The sequence below is a fragment of the Sturnira hondurensis genome, unplaced genomic scaffold, assembly GCF_014824575.4.
Source record: "Sturnira hondurensis isolate 20B ecotype Veracruz unplaced genomic scaffold, ASM1482457v3 Scaffold0018728, whole genome shotgun sequence".
Classification (NCBI taxonomy): Eukaryota; Metazoa; Chordata; class Mammalia; order Chiroptera; family Phyllostomidae; genus Sturnira; species Sturnira hondurensis.
The window spans coordinates 5,614,485-5,634,247 of NW_028091359.1; the positions used below are offsets into that span (position 1 = coordinate 5,614,485).

The following is a 19,763-nucleotide window of genomic DNA, read 5'->3' on the forward strand; positions in this document are numbered from 1 at the left end:
CCAAAGGTAGAAGAGACAACCAAGCAATTTTCTCTCACATTGATGTTTCTCTCTCTCCCTTGCCCTCTCTAAAAATTAAGATAAGATAGCATAAAATAAGTTAAAATAAATAAAATAAAATAAATCCTGGATTCAATACAGATGAGTACATCTAGAAATCATTTTAGGATGAGTCAAGGAACCTTAATATCTTCATATCTAGTGAGCAACACATTTTCCAATCAAATATTCCATGTAAATCTTCAATTTTAACAGAGAATATGAAGAAAGGCTAAAGAAGTTGAAGGGCTTTTTGTAAATTTAAGAATTAAAGATGTCAAATTTATCATCAGTTCTCCTTCATGTAATTTTGTCATTGATCACATGTCTTTTTGAAAAGGAATTTCTTTAGTATTTGAAAAATATACTTACATTCTTATATACTTATATTACTGACATAATATCAGTAATTTATCTGAGTAGAAAGAACTAAAGAAAAGTGTTTGTTATTAAATTCAGTAACCAGAATATAATATTACTAGCAATCTTTTTGGTGATTATTTCTTCTCATATAAAACTTAAAAAGGAGGTAACTTCAGGTGTAAGAATTACTCAGGATACAAAGTGATCTTAGTCTGTAATCAGTTTCTACAGAGAAATTTAGTTTTGTATTAATATTGCTTGATCTGTTTTATTAAACTATTAAAATAAGGTATTTTCTCTGCATTCATGTATTGTCTCTGGACAGCCACTTAGTATCAAAAGAAACCCACTTACTGCACTAAGAACCTTATTTTTCCTCAGCTGGAGATACTCTTTTCTGTTCAAAGAAAATTATTAACAAGACTGAGTTCAAAGCCTTTAGAAGTTTTATTGATTGGAAACAGCAAGATCAACTTGTGCTAATTTAAAATAATTCTTCATTAATTCATGGCAATAATAAAGAATGCTTGTCATTGGAAATTTCCTAGGCAGAAAAACTGGCCACAGTCTCTGCTCATTTTAAATTTAAGTTTCACCTAATTGTAGAACAGAGTCTCTTGTCCTGGAAAACAAAACCAAATAGAATGTAATAATGTAAGAGCTATGTGTAAATTTGCCTTTTTTTTTCTCGTCAAACACTATGTTTTCCCATAGGATATATTTTACTTGAACAGCTTATCAGTTTATTGTATTTATTTTCATTTCCATTTTTCAGACCTCAACGATCACCCAGCGGATAAGTCCCTGCTCCACCTTGACTAGCAGCACTGCCTCGCCACCAGCCAGCAGCCCCTGCTCCACCCTCCCACCAGTCAGTACAAGTGCAGCAGCCAAGGACTGCGGCTATGGGGCCGTCACCAGTCCAACCTCCACCCTCGAAAGCAGGGATAGTGGCATCATCGGTGAGTTGGTTTCCGTGTCAATCATTTTTTGTCTTTTTTTACAATAATTATTACAAACAAGCTTACAGTTTTCAAAAAATCTGCTTTTGAGTTGTTGAGATAATATGTATACAGTGTTTCTTTTTAATGATGGTAGTGGAAGAAAAAAAGGTGAACAAAATGAAAGCGCTCTCTCCCTGATTAACCACTCCTTTGAAAATATGACCTGGTAAATGAAGGAGTGGATATTCATTCTTCAGGAGTTTATTTCTCATCTTTAATTTGCCAAGCAAATATATGTGTGCCAAAGCTTTTGTTCAAAAGGAATAAGCTAGTGCCGTCACCTCAATATAGTTCCAGCTAAGCTTAAAGAAGCTTGATGTTTTAGTTAACTTGTCACCAGTAAGCGTATTGTTACTTATAAATTATTTGAAACATTGAAAATAGTGAAACCCATTACGTCCTGCTCAGAGCTGTAAAGAAGTGGCATTCCCATGTTTGGCGCCTATTGAATTTGTTCATAGTTTGTCTGGAGAAAAGGGATAGATTTCTAGGATATATAAGTAAATCTTAGCCAACTCTGACTTGGGACCTAATGATCAAAACTTCTGTTGGGACACAAAACAAAACAAGACAAATCTATGAAAGGCAAGAAGTTAAATAACATATTTTAACATGTAGTAAACAAGTTCTACAGGAAACAGGAGTTCCCATTTAGTTTCTTTTCAGGCTTTCCGTCTACTGACCCTCGCACCTGTGTGGGCTCAATGCGTCTAGCCAACAGTTGCAAAGCCAGCTGAATCACCACAGCTGTACACCGAATGAAATGATGTTTCAGTCAGATTTTATGAAAGTTTACAGAAATTAGGATATGAAGAATATACATAGAAATATACACACATAATATAAATACATGTATACTTACATATTACTACTGAACACATTTAGAAATTATAATTATAAAATATGCTATGGAATCTATCAAACTCTCTTTGGGGTAGTGTAGCATTATGTTTGGTGACAAGAAGTTTAGGAACCATGAAGTTTAGGAAGAAGAAGTTCTTCCTAACTATGTTTAGTTAGGACTAGAACTATGTTTAGTTCCAAGAAGTTTAGGAACCAAGTTCAGGCTATTTATGACTGAAAGACTGAATATATGAAATGAATTTTTAGTTCAAGTGAGTAGTTTTGACTACATACAAAAATAATACAACTTAATATGACTTGAACATTTCAGTCAGCTGCAGGAATATCTAGCCCATGGTTCTCAATATTTTCACCAACAGAACTGCCTTAGTGCAGATTCCTTAGAAAATAGATTCTGAGACAAAAGGTTATGTACTAACACTTTATTAAGTACAAACCAGGGCAGTACAAACCAAGGAAGGAAGAGTGAATGAAAGGGGAAAGGAGAGCAAATATAAAGAAAGGACTTACAGAGGTGATTATGTGGTTCTGCTGAAAATCTTGAGAGAGACCACATGTTTCTGACCTGTGGAAGGAGAAATTAGAAGGGCAGTTCTGCGAGTTCCCCTCTCGTCTTGGTGTGCTAGCCCTCGTAGGGCACTGTTTCCCCACTCTTTTTTCTGCATGAGTCCAGTAGCCCTACTGCATGTTATGTCTCAGTGGCAGTAAGAAAGTCCAGGGTCAGAGGAGAGAGGCTATGCACAGGCACTGGTTGACTTGTACCCCTCATCACCACAAAGGACTAGGAGCGGGCAGCAGGGATATTAATAATAGGGACCCAGCTTTAACCTATGGGAATGATTCACGTCATTCCTAGGACCACTATAGCCAGACAGTCAACAGGCAACTTCCAGGGTGGCAACTTCCTTACTGTTCAACCCTTGCATCTAATCTAATAGTACTCTTTTTTGGCATCCAGTCTCATTTGGCAAAATGATGCTATGATATTGTCAGGTCTGTTCTGAGAAGAGAGGTCCAAATCCAGTCCTACAAGAAGGTGGCCAGGTGCACACTCTGAAAAATCCTTAAAAGGGTTAATAAAAAAAGATTAAGTCCCTTCTGTTCCTACTAGTGTTTATTATTTCCTTCCTTCTCCCATTTCAGGGAAAAGAATGTCAAAATAGACTTCATAACAAAAAATGATCTATAAAGGAAGGTCATTTCATAATGATAAATGGGTCACTTCATTAAGAAGAAATAACATTCTTAAGTGTTTATGCACCTAATAACAGAGCTCCATAATAGGAGATATCCACAAACATTGTCAGGGATTTCAGCAGTCAGCTCTCAGTAATTGGTAGCACAGTAGGAAATCAGTTAGCATATAGAGGACCTGAACGCTTCTGTAGCAACTTGTCCTAATTGTTATTTATAGGACAGTCCACCCAACAAGAACAGAAAACAGGTTCTTTTCTTCTTAAAGCATATTTTATTGATTATGCTATTAGTTTTCCTAATTTTTTCTCCCCTTTGTCACCCTCTTCCCTGCACTCCCCCCACCTTCCCACATTCACCTCCTGCTTAGTTCATATCCATGGGTTGTACATGTAAGTTCTTTGACTTCTGTTTCCTATACCATTTCTTAACCTCTCTCCTTCTACTTTATGCCTACCAATTATGCTTCTTATTCCCTGTACCTTTTCCCCTATTCTCCCCCCTCCCCTGATAACCCTCCATGTGATCTCCATTTCTGTGATTCTGTTCCTGTTCTAGTTGTTCACTTAGTTTCTGCTTGTTTTTTAGGCTCAGTTATTGATAGCTGAGTTTGATGTCATTTTACTGTTCACAGTTTTTGATCTTCTTCTATTTCTTAAATAAGTCTTTTAACATTTCATACAGTAAGGGCTGGGTGATGATGAACTCCTTTAACTTGACCTTATCTGGGAAGCACTTTATCTGCCCTTCCATTCTACATGGAAGCTTTGCCAGACAGAGTAATCTTGGATGTAGGTCCTTGCCTTTCATGACTTCAAGTACTTCTTTCCAGCCCCTTCTTGCCTGTAAGGTTTCCTTTGAGAAATCAGCTGACAGTCTTATGGGCAATCCTTGGTAGGTAACTGTCTCCTTTTCTCTTGCTGCTTTTAAGATTCTCTCCTTATCTTTAATCTTGGGTAATTTAACTAATATGTGCCTTGGTGTGTTCCTCCTTGGGTCCAATTTCTTTGGGATTCTCTGGGCTTCCTGGACTTTCTGGAAGTCTTGTTTCCTTTGCCAGATTGGGGAAGTTTTCCTTCATTATTTGTTCAAATAAGTTTTCAACTTCTTGTTCTTGTTCTTCTCTTTTCTGGCACCCCTGAGATTCTGATGTTAGAGCACTTAAAGTTGTCCCAGCAGTTGCTAAGCCTCTCCTCATTTTTTAAAAATTCTTGTGTGATCTTCATTCTGTTGCGGTAGGGTGTTTTATTTCTTCCTTTGGTTCCAAATCGTTGATTTGAGTTGTGGTTTCCTTCCCTTCGCTGTTGGTTCCCTGTATATTTTGCTTTTTCTCACTTTGGGTAGCCTTCATTTCTTCCTTCATTTTGCAGCTGAGTTCAATCAGTCTGGTGAGCATCCTGATTACCAGTGTTTTGAACTCTGCATCTGATAGGTTGTCTCTTTCCCCATTGCTTGGTTCTTTTTCTGGAGGTTTGATCTGTTCTTCCATTTGAGCATATTTCTTTGTCTGGGCACACCTGTTATGTTGTAAGTGGGTAGAGCCTTAGGTATTGCAGGGCAGGGCAACCCACTTCACTGCATTGTGGTGCTGTCTGTGGGGGAAGGGTCAGAGAGGGAAAAATGACGCTTGTTCGCTTGCTCTGCTCTCAACCCACTTTCCGTTACTTCCCTCGCTTCCCACAAGCAAATTGGGAAGCTGATTGCCTGGTGGTGTGTTTGGGTGTGTTCTAGAACTCTGTGGCCCTCTCCAGTGGACCCTTCTGTGAGACTAGGAATTTCTTCTGCCACCGCAATCCCCACGGATTTTTACAGCCAGAGGTTTGGAGACTTTAGTTTCCTGGGCTGGAATGCTGGGTTGCGAGGTCTTTCTCAGTCTCAGTTTTTCCTCCCAGCTTATCTGCATAAGAATGTGGGACTGCCCTGTCAGCCAGCAGTTGCCTACCAGGTCCACTGCCTTGCCATGCAGCCTCTCTGCTTTTGCTGTCTGTCTCTGCCCCTCCTACTGGTCTGGATGAATGTTTCCTCTTTAGCTCCTTGGTTGGCAGACTTCCATGCAGTTTGGTTTTCTGGCAGTTCTAGTTGTATTTTGTTTTTAAGTTCATTGTAATCCTTCATTTGGTTGTGGGAGGAAGTGAAGCGTTTCTACCTATGCCTCCATCTTGGCCAAAACTCAGGAAATGTCAAAAACAGATTCTTCCTAGGTGTACACAGAAGATTCACCAAGATAGACCATATTCTGATCTTTAAAACAAGTCTCAATAAATTTAAATGTATTCAAACCACAAAAACTGTGTTCTCTGACTTCAGTGTGATAAAACTAGAAACAAATAATAGAAAAAATATCAGACAGTTTCACAAATACTTGGAAATTAGGCGCATTTCTAAATAACAGCAAAAAATCACAGTGGAAATTAGGAAATATTTTAAATTAAATGGTAAAACAAAACATCAGAATTTGTGGAACACAGCTAAAGAAGTGCTTAAAAGGAAATTTATAGCATTATATGCTTATTTTAGAAAAATTAATTTCCACCTGAAAGTGGAAAAAAAGAAATTTAAACCAAAGTAAACAGAAAGGAAGAAATAATAAAAAGTAAAGGTCAGTGAAATAGAAAACAGTAGAGAAAAATCAATGAAACTAAGAGCTGTTTCTTTGAAAAAATCAGTAAGACTGATAAACCTTTAGCCATGTTAATTAGGAAAAAATGAAGATACAAATTACCAATACCAGGAATGAGAGAGGGATATCATTACAGACACCAAAGGCATTAAAAGGATAATAAAAGAACAACTTTTTCCTGAAACCTTTATGCCAGTAAATTTGACAATTAAGATATAATGAACAAACTCCCTGAAACTTCAACTGGCAAAGCTCATTTGAGAAGAAAGAGATAATCTGAATAGCTTTTTAGCTATTAAATACAAATTGAGCTTGTTTTGCCTTGACATGTAAATTCTATCAAACATTTAAGGAAGAAATAATACCATTTCTACACAAACCACTCTAGGAATTTGAAGTGAATGGAAAACTTCATTGAGGCCAGCATTACCCTGAGACCAAACTAGACAAAGACATTACATGTCAAGTAAACTAAGACTGATGGCTGTGATGAACATAGACCTAAAAGTTCTTAACAAAATTCTAACCATTTGAATCTAGCAATATATATTATAAAAAGAGTAACAGGGGTAATATATAAAAAGGATAATCCATGGCTAAGTGGAGGTGGGGACCAGTGGCATTTCGTGAACACAATGGTGACTGCCCACTCTGATGGAGCTGACGGAGATATTGCCATGGAATTGGTCATCCCGATGTCGGTGAGGACACAGAGACCAGTTGGCAGCACTTAATTCTCAGATGCAAGGAAGACATATTATCATAAAGAGCTGCAGGGCTGGAAGGCAACCAGAATGTCTTCCTTTGTAATTTATCATTTCCCTTGTTCCTACGAAGTCCAGAACTCCATTTAAATTTCCAAAGAGAAAACTTCACTAAAAGGAATCATGGAAATTACCTCATGAACCTAGGTCTCTTCTTTTAACTATATGTATTTAAAATGTAAGAAGAGGCCCTGGCCATGTGACTCAGTTGGTCGGAGTGGTGTTCTGTGACCCAAAAGGTTGAAAGTTGTCAGTTTGATTCCCGGTCAGGGCACATGCTTGGGTCATGGGTTTGATGCCCAGTAGGGACACATATCAGAGGTGACCAATCTGTGTCTCTCTGTCTCTGTCTCTTTCTCTAAAAACAAACAAAAAAATAAAATGTAAGAAGAGAATACGAACTACCATATAACAACTTTCCTGGTATAATATTTTATTCTTGTTTTATAATTATTGCTAAGATTTTTATAGTCTAAATTTTAATATATTGAATCCCTTCGTTTCAAGGGATGATGGAAATTTTCTTGTTTATAATTCCTGTTTATAATTAGTGGTAAGACTCAGTAAAGTTTTAGAAGCCTTTCAGTTTTTGTTTGATTTCATTAAAGGACTAGATAGGATTAGAGCTACAGTTAAGTGTACAAACAAGAAAGCCCTGTGTTGCTTCCTTATTTGGACAAATTCTTTCTCCTCTGTTAGCTTCTACTTAGGGCTATTTCTTTTTTCTAATTCTTTGCTATGCATAGGGCTAGGATTAAATTTAAATGAGAGAAAACATAGGATAAAAAGAATATAGCTATAAAGATCTTTTTGAGACCTCTGGAGCTCTCCAGTAATTCATGAAAATGATATAAATTCCCTTTTGATGAAATTCTGAAATTTTTCACATTGATAGGCCCTTGTCAGTCCTTTAGCACTGATGTATGCATATTTGGTTTATTTAAATAGAGTTGTTAAGGTAAAAATAAGAAAGGTGAGAGATACTTATGTTTTGATTTCAATTATTTAAACTTCATGGTGGAAATGAAAAGATCGTAAGTTACTTTTTAAAAACAATGTTACTGATATTCTCATTATCTAGTCTTGAATTTGGATAGTATTAAACAGATTAGTCTCCAGGGTTTGTTTATTTTTTTTAATTGGCTTTAACTCTTTTTTTTTCTTTTTTCTAGCTACGTTGACAAGCTATTCTGAAAATGTAGAACGCACAAAATATGTTGGGGAAAGCAGTAAAGAATTAGGATCTGGAGGAAACCTAAAACCTTGGCAGTCTCAAAAATCCAGCATGGATTCCTGTTTATACCGAGTAGATGAAAACATGACGGCTTCCACCTATAGTCTGAATAAGATCCCAGAGAGGAATCTGGAAACGGTTTTATCACAATCAGTACAGTCTATTCCTCTGTATCTCATGCCACGACCAAATTCAGTAGCAGGTAAGGTTTTTGTTTTTGTTTTTTAATGACCATTTTACTGGCATATATAGAAATGAAACTAAATTCTGTTCTAACAGTACTTAAATTTTCCGTTCATCTTTGACTAAGCTGCTCTTTTGTGTTGGAGTAATATACACATGTATATCTTTTTGAACGTGGAGGAACCCTTGTGTTCCTCAAGTGATAGATTGCTTAGTTTTACTAAAAAACATAAAAACACACATAAAATCAGAAACAGAGGAGTTCCGGCCAAGATGGAGGCATAGGTAGAAATTCTCTGCTTCCTCCCACAACCAAACTAAAAACAATAAACAGCCAGAAGTGCCAGAAAATAAAACTGCATGGAACTCTGACAATCAAGGAGTTAAAGAAACATTCACCCAGAGCAGTAGAAGGAGTAGAGAGGGGAGAGTGGCAGCCAAGCAGAGAAGATGTGCGGCAAGGCAGCAGACCATGAGGGCCAGGTGGGGCTGGCTGAGAGGACTCGCAGTGAGGCAGTGGACTATGAGGTGCAAGGCAGGGCTGGCTGAACAGGAAACTAAAGACTCAAAGACTTAGTTGTAAACTACTACAGGGGGTGTCACGGTGGGAGAAACTTCTAGTCTCATACAAGTGAGTTCATTGGTAAGTGGGGCTAGAGTGGAGCAAGCATGTGGCATTGTTCCCTCTTGGACCCCTCTCCCACAGACAGCACCACAATGCAGTGAAGTGGGTTGCCTTGCCCTGCAATACCTAAGGCTCTACCCACTTACAACATAACAGGTGTGCCCAGACAAAGAAATATGCTCAAATGGAAGAACAGATCAAACCTCCAGAAAAAGAACCAAGCAATGGGGAAAGAGACAACCTATCAGATGCAGAGTTCAAAACACTGGTAATCAGGATGCTCACCAGACTGATTGAACTCAGCTGCAAAATGAAGGAAGAAATGAAGGCTACCCAAAGTGAGAAAAAGCAAAATATACAGGGAACCAACAGCGAAGGGAAGGAAACCACAACTCAAATCAACGATTTGGAACCAAAGGAAGAAATAAAACACCCTACCGCAACAGAATGAAGATCACACAAGAATTTTTAAAAAATGAGGAGAGGCTTAGCAACTGCTGGGACAACTTTAAGTGCTCTAACATCAGAATCTCAGGGGTGCCAGAAAAGAGAAGAACAAGAACAAGAAGTTGAAAACTTATTTGAACAAATAATGAAGGAAAACTTCCCCAATCTGGCAAAGGAAACAAGACTTCCAGAAAGTCCAGGAAGCCCAGAGAATCCCAAAGAAATTGGACCCAAGGAGGAACACACCAAGGCACATATTAGTTACATTACCCAAGATTAAAGATAAGGAGAGAATCTTAAAAGCAGCAAGAGAAAAGGAGACAGTTACCTACCAAGGATTGCCCATAAGACTGTCAGCTGATTTCTCAAAGGAAACCTTACAGGCAAGAAGGGGCTGGAAAGAAGTACTTGAAGTCATGAAAGGCAAGGACCTACATCCAAGATTACTCTGTCTGGCAAAGCTTCCATGTAGAATGGAAGGGCAGATAAAGTGCTTCCCAGATAAGGTCAAGTTAAAGGAGTTCATCATCACCCAGCCCTTACTGTATGAAATGTTAAAAGACTTATTTAAGAAATAGAAGAAGATCAAAAACTGTGAACAGTAAAATGACATCAAACTCAGCTATCAATAACTGAGCCTAAAAAACAAGCAGAAACTAAGTGAACAACTAGAACAGGAACAGAATCACAGAAATGGAGATCACATGGAGGGTTATCAGGGGAGGGGGGAGAATAGGGGAAAAGGTACAGGGAATAAGAAGCATAATTGGTAGGCATAAAGTAGAAGGAGAGAGGTTAAGAAATGGTATAGGAAACAGAAGTCAAAGAACTTACATGTACAACCCATGGACATGAACTAGGGGGGAGAGAATGCTAGAGGTCCAGGGAGTACAGGGCACAGGAGGGTTAAAGGGGAAAAATGGGGAAACTGTAATAGCGTAGTGAATATTATATATTCCTAGTTACTTAATGCAAAAAACCCAGAACCTATAAAGTAAATTGTGAAACTTCTAAAAATCTTTTTTCTCGCATCAGAAGTCTTTGAAGGTGTTCAATTTGAAGTTTTAAAGTTTTTTTTTTAATCATTGAATTGGTATGTATTTCAGTAGAATTTGTATTATCAGAAATCATTCTCCATAGTTTGAGGGAGTGGCAGCCAGGCAAGAATTTAACTTCCACATTCTAGAGCTCACTATTTTCAGAATACCGTGATTTTCTCATCATAAAAGAATTACCAGGTGTCTACGTCACTAAAGAATAACTTATAGCCCTGGCTGGTATAGCTCAGTGGATTGAGCACGGGCCTGTGAACCAGATGATCACGGTTTGATTCCCAGTCAGGGCACATGCCTGGGTTGCAGGCCAGTTCTCGGCAGGGGATGCACGAGACGCAACCATACATTGATGTTTCTCTTCCTCTCTCCTTCCCTTCCCCTCTAAAGATAAATAAATAAAATATTTTTAAAAAAAGAATAACTTATAAACACCACTAGCCACTTCAGTCATAAAGGAATGATTCAGAAATTTAAGTGGCTGGAATATGTAGCCATTATTCTTAAGTAGCTGTTTAGACTAAGGATGTATTTTATACAGCCAGGTTACTATTTAGTAATTCAGACCAGGAGTTTTTGCAGAATACGAGGGAATTCTGACATTTTCAGAGTGTCTAATCATTTGGACTTTGTCCATACTACAAATGCCTGATGAATGCCTGGATAGGTTCATTTTGCTGACACTGGGTAATACGTTACTTGCTGTAGTCATGAGCTCTTATTTACCAAAATGTGGTTATTTATGTTATGCAGGTAATAGTGTAATGCTTCTTGCCTTTCCCATTTCCCTTCCATACCTTTTCTAAACCAATACCCTTTGTTCCATCCCCTGGGAGACCATCAGCATCTACTCTCAGATGCGATTACGGAGAGAATGGATCACCTGGAAAATCAGTATCTCGGAAGATTTTCTTATTAATTCTTCAAGATAATTTACTTTTCTATAATGATGGAATATTTTCTCTTCTAGGTACTTTTTATGTTGATCCTTAACCATAATGTCATTAGAATCTTAGAATGCTATAACTTATGAGAAAGACGTAAGGTGAAAAACACAATAGAATTTATACAAACAAAAGTATATATTGTTACAAAGATATTCACAAATGATTATAGCAAATCTATTTGTAATAGTCAAAAATGGCAAATATCCCAAATGTCCATCAATAGGTGATTGGATAAAATTATAGTATATCCTTACAGTGAATACTACCCAGCAACAAAAAAGAAATGAGCTATTGATGCTGCGATAACACATATGAATCTCAAGTAGTTATGCTTAGTAAAAGAATCCAGATTTTAAAATATATATATATTGTATGATTTCATTTATATAAAATGCAAATATTCTAGGTGATATCTGCATGTGCAGGTATGGCAGAAATGTTGAACCCTTTGCTACCGCTATTCCTCTGAGTAACGAACTGTCTGTCATCTCTGATATGCCTGTCACATGTCTTTCTGTATCCAGGCCTGTTGGCTTAGTTATAGGATGAAATACCCAATCCTTCACAGTTCTTGGTTGTGAGCTCCCACTATACCGTACCTACAGAATTAAAAGTAATGGCAGTGCTGGTGTTGAGGATGTAATGCAATTGAAATTGTCGTACATTACTGGTGGGAATATATTAATAAATTGGTTACTACCACTTTATAAAACTGCTTGGCAAGATCTATTAAAGGCATATAAAGCTATATATGCATGTTACCTAAAATCTAGCAATTTTACTCCTACATAGAATACCCATAAGAAAATAAGTCCTCATGTTCACTGAAGAACAAATAATAAGAATGTTCATATCAGTTTTACTCATAATTCCCAAAAGGTAAAAATCAACGATCCCTCAACAGTAGACTGGATAAATATATTGTATACAATGAAAAGAATGTAATATTGCTACAGATAGCATTATGGAGTGTATATACTATATGAAGTATGTATACAAAGTTTAGAGAAACAGACAAACGTGTGGCACCTGTATGGTGTGGTTTGGTGGTAGAACTAAGGTAGTGGTTATCTTTGGTGGGAATATCAATTAAGGGAGCCTTCTGTATTTTGATCTGAATGGTTGGTGCTGGGTATGTCTGTGTGTGCATACAAATTTATTGAGCTATAGATTTATATACTTCATATATGTAAATCTTACCTCAATTTAAAATATATATGAAGGCTTATTACCTTTGGCTTTGGTTTAGAAATAGTCTTAGGCAACATAACTATTGTCTTTAAATAAGTACCCAGTTTTTTAATCCTCACCTGAGAACACTTTTTTCATTGCTTTTAGAGAGGAAGGGGGAGAGAGAGAAATATCGGTGCGAGAAAGAAGCATCTATTCATTGCTTCCTGTACATGCCCAAACCAGGGATCGGGGATTAAGGATGGAACCTGCAACCTAGGTATGTGCCCTGACCAGCAATCAAACCTGCAAACTTTTGGTTCCAGGACAACCCTCCAACCAACTGAGCCACACTGGCTAGGGCAGTACCTATTTTTAGTGTTGATTAAAAACAACCTGGCCCTGGCTGGTGTAGCTCAGTGGATTGAGCTCAGGCCTGCAAACCAGAGGATCGCAGTTCGATTCCCAGTCAGGGCACATGCTTGGGTTACAGGCCAGTTCCTGGCAGGGGACACATGATACATTGTGTGTCCCTGGCAGAAGCAACCATACATTGATATTTCTCTCCCTCTCTCCTTCCCTTCCCCTCTAAAGATAAATAAATAAAATATTTTTAAAATATTAAAAAAAAAAAACCTAACAAGGCCCAGCTAGGTAGATCAGTTGGTTGAGCATCCAGATTCAAGTTCAATCCCTAGTCAGGGCATATACAAGAGTCAACCAATGAATGCACAAATAAGTGGAAAGCAAATCAATGTTTCTCTCTGTGGGCATGTGCTTTCTCTCTCTCCCCTTTTCCTCCTCAAGTCTGTGGTAGCAGCAATCTCTGTGAAATTTTTTATTCAAAATCAAATATTTTGAGCCATATTTTACATAACTTAAAATTTACTTATTTCGAGTAACTCACCCAATTCAGTAATTTTTTAGTATATTTACTGTTATATAACCTTCACCATGAATTTGTTTTAGAACATTTTTATCGTCCCAATAAGATTCCTATTTCTAGTCGATGTTAATTTGATTCCTGCCCCTAGCTCCAGGCAAATACTAATCTACTTTCTATCCCTATGGATTTTCATTTTTGGACATTTTATTTAAATGGAGTCATACAGTACATGGTCTCATGTCTGGCAGGTTTTTTAGGTTGACCCATATATCAGAAGTTTGTTCCTTTTAATTACAAATAGTATTCCATTTTATAGCTGATGTTACCACATTTTATCTATCCATTCACCAGTTGATAGACATTTAGGTTTTTGCAATTTTTCATTATTGTGAATAGTGCTGCCATGAACATTCATGTGCAGTTCTTTGGGTGGGCACGTGTTCTTATTTCTCTAGGATAGAGACCTAGAAGTGAAATTGATGGATCACAGGGTAAACTTAGGTTTAACTTTTTAAGGAACTACCAAAATGTTTTCCAAAGTTGCTAAACCATTTTATATTTCCAACCCCAGTATGGGGATTCTTGTTCCTCCACAACTTCTCTACTATTTATTATTGTTTTATCCCTAATTATAGTTGAAATGCTATCTTATTGTGGTTTTAATTTTTGTTTCTCTAATGAATAATGATTTGAGCTCATTTTATGTACTTTTTAGCTATTCATGTATCTTTAGTAAAGTATCTGCTCAGACCTTTTGCACATTTTTTATTGGATTATTTGTCTTTTTATTGAGTTGTATAATAACTTGTATGTTCTGGATACAAATTTTTATCGGAGATGTGTTTGCAAAATGTTTTCTCTTAGTCTGTTGCTTATTATTTTGTTTCTTGTGGATGTGTTTTGGAGCACCAAAATTTCGATGACATCAATTTAATCAAATTTTTCTCTTATGGACTGTACTTTTGATGTCATTATCTTTTTGAATAGAAAGTATACTGTTTATATCAAATATTATAAAATAATGGTTTTTCTTTGCTGTTGAAGTTTGTTTTAACTCAAGTATTGGAAAATATTTCCTATACACACTGAAATGTTTTTTCTCTCTTCTTTTTTTATCTCCTGTCCCTCCCCCATATTAGAAAAAGATAAGGGGGATAATATTAGCTTGAATTATTATGCCTATAGAACTAAATTACTGATTTTTTTCACTTGTCACAGTGGTTACCCTATAGCACTGACCTTTCTGGCTAACGGAGGTTTTCAGATTCGTAAGCAGTACTAATAATGCTTCTTCAAAGGAAATAAGGGTAAAAAAGCTCAAGTCACCATCAGAAGCCAGATAGATCTATCCTGGAAAACAGGATTTTATACTCTCAGAATAGTACACATTGACTGTGTTGAACAAAATACTTCATCAAATAATTATTTCTTGTCAGTGTTGAATGTAATATAAACAGACCTACAGTTGCCTACAACACAAGTCATAGGTCAGGGAATGGTTTGTACTGGGTTGTTTTCTGTGTCTGGAAACCATGGTTTCAGCGTCTTCACAAAGAGCCAGGAAAGAGCTGCAAACCAAATGACTCAGTTATTTTCAAAACTGAGTATAGTATAGGTTGAAACTATTTCCTGGATGTAGAGAAATAAATTACTTTCACAAGGAATTTCTCTGCTAACAGTATGTAAATACTTGATAAGACCATCGTCTCTGGTAGCTTAAATGATAACTAAAACATCTTTTAAAATAAATTTTCTTAGCTCAAGAGGGTCCCCTTTTCTCATTTTAGCTCTAGATATACATATTTTCCTTTACTTGCTAGTGTATATGTAGAAGAGGTTTCCCCAAACTGGGGGAAGATCAAATACTCAAATCTCCTTGGTTAACAGGAATAAGTAGGATATTCTATATGAGATGAGCTTGAAATGGGGAGGGGGAGGGGAATCTAGTATATTCAGACTTAGTAAATTGTTTTAAGCATACGCATAGTGGCGGGGAGGTGGAGAGTGATGAATGCCAGTAATAAAAGGCCTTGTTAAAATCCAGCTTTGAGAGCCCTGGCTGGTGTAGCTCAGTGGATTGAGCGCGGGCCTGTGAACCACACAATCGCGGTTCGATTCCCAGTCAGGGCACATGCCTGGGTTGCAGGCCAGTTCCCAGTGGGGGACACATAAGAGGCAACCATGCATTGATGTTTCTCTCCCTCTCTCCTTCCCTTCCCCTCTAAAGATAAATAAATAAAAATTTTAAAAAATCCAGCTTTGAAATTTCCCCTTAAAAAAAAACCTTTATCTTGCCCTGGCTGGTGTAGCTCAGTGGATTGAACGCGGGCCTATGAACCCAAGGATCACGGTTCGATTCCCAGTCAGGGCACATGCCTCGGTTGCAGGCCAGTTCCCAGCAAGGGACATGGGAAAGGCAAATATACATTGATATTTCTCTCAGTCTCTCCTTCCCTTGCCCTGTAAAAATAAATAAATAAATAGAGTAATATAATTATTTATTTTAGAGATCAAATAATGTTGAATAATGATATAAAAATACCATTTACATCATTTTTAAAACAACCTAGAGTGATAATTGTTTAAATGGTCCTTGCTGTATTGCAGACTGCTCCCCACTTGGGGAAGCAAAGCACCCTCTTTTTTAAGATTTTATTTATTTATTTTTAGAAAGAGGGGAAGGGAGGGAGAAAGAGGAAGAGAGAAACTTTGATGTGTGGTAAACATCTACCTTGCACCCCCCCACCCAACCAGGGACCTGGCCAGCAACCCAGACATGTGCCCCGACTGGGAATTGAACTGGTGACCTTTCGGGATGCAGGACAGTGCCCATCCCACTGGGTCACACCAGTCAGGGCGAGAGGCACCCTCTTTTTGCCTGAGCTCCTTGGCATCTTTATCAAACCACATTGAGCAGGACCAGGAAGTTGTCAAGGAATTATTTATGATCCCTCTGGCTGTTGCTGGACTGAATTCTTAAAAACTGAAATTGTTTGTATTGTTCCATAAGACCCTTGATTTTAAAAAGAATGGAAAGGATGCATGGCTTTTATAACACTTTGGCTTTTATAATACTTTGATTTGCAGGGAATGGATCAGCAAATATGCAAGTGTTTATGTTGATTTATATTAAAAAAAATTTTTCTGACCTTTAACAACATAAATAGAAAAAAATTACATGTAATGACATTTTAAAAACAATTATGTACTTTTTACTGTTAAAACAGAAGTTTGATTATTATTAGTGTAAATATATTGGTCTATTAGATGTAGTTGTATACTTTTAGAATCATAAAGACTCAGACAGGTAAAGTCTTACAGTTAAATATACCAATAAAAAGTTCCATGTAACACATACTTACTGGCAACAAAAATTGTTCAATTAAAATGACAGAGTCATTAAAGATGAGTTTTTTCTTGTGTTTTTTCTAAACTAACTCAGTTTTCCAAATATAAATTTAGATGTTTGTATACCTTTAAATTAAAATTCTAAAATATCAAAGAATTAAAACTATGTGTTTTAGTGTTTTCAAAATTAAATCACTATTGTGTATTTATTTTTAAGCCTGTTGTGTTAGAAGAAAGTAGAGAACCCACCCTGGTTGGTGTAGCTCAGTGGATTGAGCACGGGCCTGTGAAGCAAAGAGTTGCCGGTTTGATTCCCAGCCAGGGCACGTGCCTGGGTTGCAGGCCAGGCCCCCAATTGGGGCTGTGCAAGGGGCAACCACACACTGATGTTTCTGTCCCTCTCTCCTTTCTTCCCCCTCTCTCTAAAAAATAAATAAATAAAATTTTAAAAAAAGAAAGAAAGAAAGTGGAGAACCCTTGTGGACTTGCGGTTGCGTGGCAGAAATGATCAGAGAGTAGGCTGTCTATGGTCATCCTTAGTGTCTTAAAATGAGATTGGCAGTGAATTGGAGGGATGTGGGAAGCAGGAAATGTTTGCTTGCACACAGCTGTCTTCTGTGCTTTGTGTGAAAATGAGGAGTTTATCATAGAAACGTACAGCAGAAGTCAGTTAAAATATAAACCCTCACCATCTACTTGTTAATGTTTGGAGCTGCACATTTTCCTAAGAAAAGGATCTTAAGAATCAGGTAAATGCAAAATGGGAATCCTGGGGGGATTTAAATGAATTCAATCAGGAACTGTATCGAGGATTTTACAAAAAATCAAAAATGGGCTCTTCAGCAATTAGAATGTTGGCTTGGTGAATCTCAAGGTCTAAGGACAGCGGAGTGGCTTCTTGCCAAGGCTGTAGCTTTGACAAAGTGTCATTCCAGGCTCCCTTCTCAGATCGGCCAGAATGACAATTGTCCTACTAAAATCTCTGCATTAGTGGCAACCAATACAAGAATAAACAATTCAGACTAGTTTCAAACTCAATATAGAGCTGCCTCTGGAATGTTTTGCACTAAATATTGTCTGCTAGGTTTTTTTCTACCCACTTGTATATTAAATTACTTTGACTTCAAAAAAGTACGTCAGTTAAATGTTCTATAAGTGAGTCAGCTGTTCCAGTTTCTTAAAATCTCAAAAATAATAGGCTCACTTTTTCTACTTCCTCTTCCTTCTCTGAAAACAAAGCTTTTTAATGACAAAGATTTTATGGGTTTACTTTTAAAGCATCTTCTTTTTATGAGAATATAAAATTCTTATTGCACATTTGGTTTTTTGCATTTCTTCATCTTCCCTCAACTTACCAGATTATCCCTTCTAAGTGTATCTGCAAAGTGTTCATTAAATGCTGTAGTATTAATTTAACTTGATGGAATTATCTCACATTTCCCAGTACAGTTTACAGCAGGAGCAGCACCTTAAGGTGGGAATATGTGTGTCCCAGAATGTTTGTGTGGAGTGATGATATGCAAGGCATTACTGCTATAGCTACTTCCTTCATCCCTAGCTTTCAAATAACAAAACCTAATTTGTTACTTTTTGATTGTTTAAATGTAGCCAAAACACAAAGCAAATGTTAAATACATTTTTTAGTCATTAAACAATCATTTATTGAGCATGTACTGTATATATATGCCAGCTACTGTTTACAGCACTTGAGAATCATTAATAAACAAAGATTATCACCTTCATTGACCTTACATTCTAGTCACTGTATTGTATATTTCTATATCATTCTGCCTACTATTAAATACATTTTCTTCTTATTAAAGCATATCAAACCATGTTAGTAAAAGAAGTCTGCTAGTACCTTACTTTACAATTATATAATGTGTCATTAATATTACCATAATGGTAACCAAATCACTCATTCAGTTGTTAAGGTTTCATTTGAATTTTGTTTTAATATAAATGAAGACTCATTGTCATTGATCTTCTTTTCTTGTTACTCTGCTGCTTATCAGCTTAAGAAGTATCTTATAAGAACTTCCCTTATTTAAAAAACAAACAAATTTGGGCCTTAGCCCAGTGGCTTAGTTAGCTGGAGCATCATCCATGCACCAAAAGGTTGCACGTTTGATTCCCCATCGGTGCATGCACCTAGGCGTGCATGGGAGGCAACCAGTCTGTGTTTTTCTCTCACATCCATGTTTCTCTCTCTTTCCTTTACCTCTCCCTCTCCTCCCTCCTTTTTTTTCTCTCCCTCTGCTCCTCCGCTCTCTAAAATCAGTTTTAAATAGTATACCCTCAGGTGAAGAGTAAAGAAAAAATGGGGCTTTATTCTCGTTTCTTACTGTGGAAAACATTTGAAGTGCAGAGATGCCTAAGTCTGCGACATGCAAGGCGCCTTCACTTTGCATTAGCAAGGTCTTTTTTCTGTTGCCCAAGTTTGATTACTGCTCTTCAAAGCCATAAACAACAGGGAATTGAGGGGAAGTAGCAAAAATGAGTAAGGAATGGAAAAATAAGCCTTTTAAGGAACAATTAGATTTGTTTAGCTTTCAAAGAAGGAGATGGTTACAATGTAAATAGCACTCACTGGATTGAGATTGCTGGTTTCAAGGCCTGGCTCCACCGTGAATGGGTGATTCGCTTTAAACAGGTCACTCTACTAAAATGAGGGGAATTAACTAGTTTGATGCAACAGACTTTTTAAAAAGACCAGCTAGTATTTTAAGCTGTGCAGGCCAATGGCCTCGGTCACAACTACTCAACTCCGTTGTAAATGAATACTTACTTAAACAAACACTCAAGACTATGTTCCAATAAAACTTTACTTACAAATATAGGCAGCAAGCCAGATTTCACCTACTGGCCCCAGTATGCTGACCTCTAGAGAGACTAGATGACCTTTAAGATTTCTTTCACATATGCATTCTGTGATAATACTTTGTTATCAACATCATAGAACAGGACTGCAGCTCAGTTGTTATCTATGCTGTACCAGTCATGGGCCAGCCTGGAGACAGAAA

General features: G+C 37.2%; 1 protein-coding gene across 3 annotated transcripts in view; it reads left to right on the forward strand.

Moving 5' to 3' along the window:
• TANC2 (tetratricopeptide repeat, ankyrin repeat and coiled-coil containing 2) overlaps window positions 1-19,763 on the forward strand; it is a 321,540-nt gene that overhangs the window by 200,581 nt on the left and 101,196 nt on the right. For all 3 annotated transcript variants that reach the window (XM_037070369.1, XM_037070370.1, XM_037070371.1), the window contains 2 exons: window positions 1,178-1,364; window positions 8,021-8,284. In XM_037070369.1, the coding sequence (XP_036926264.1) occupies window positions 1,178-1,364; window positions 8,021-8,284 (451 nt within the window). The remainder of the gene's footprint in view (window positions 1-1,177; window positions 1,365-8,020; window positions 8,285-19,763) is intronic.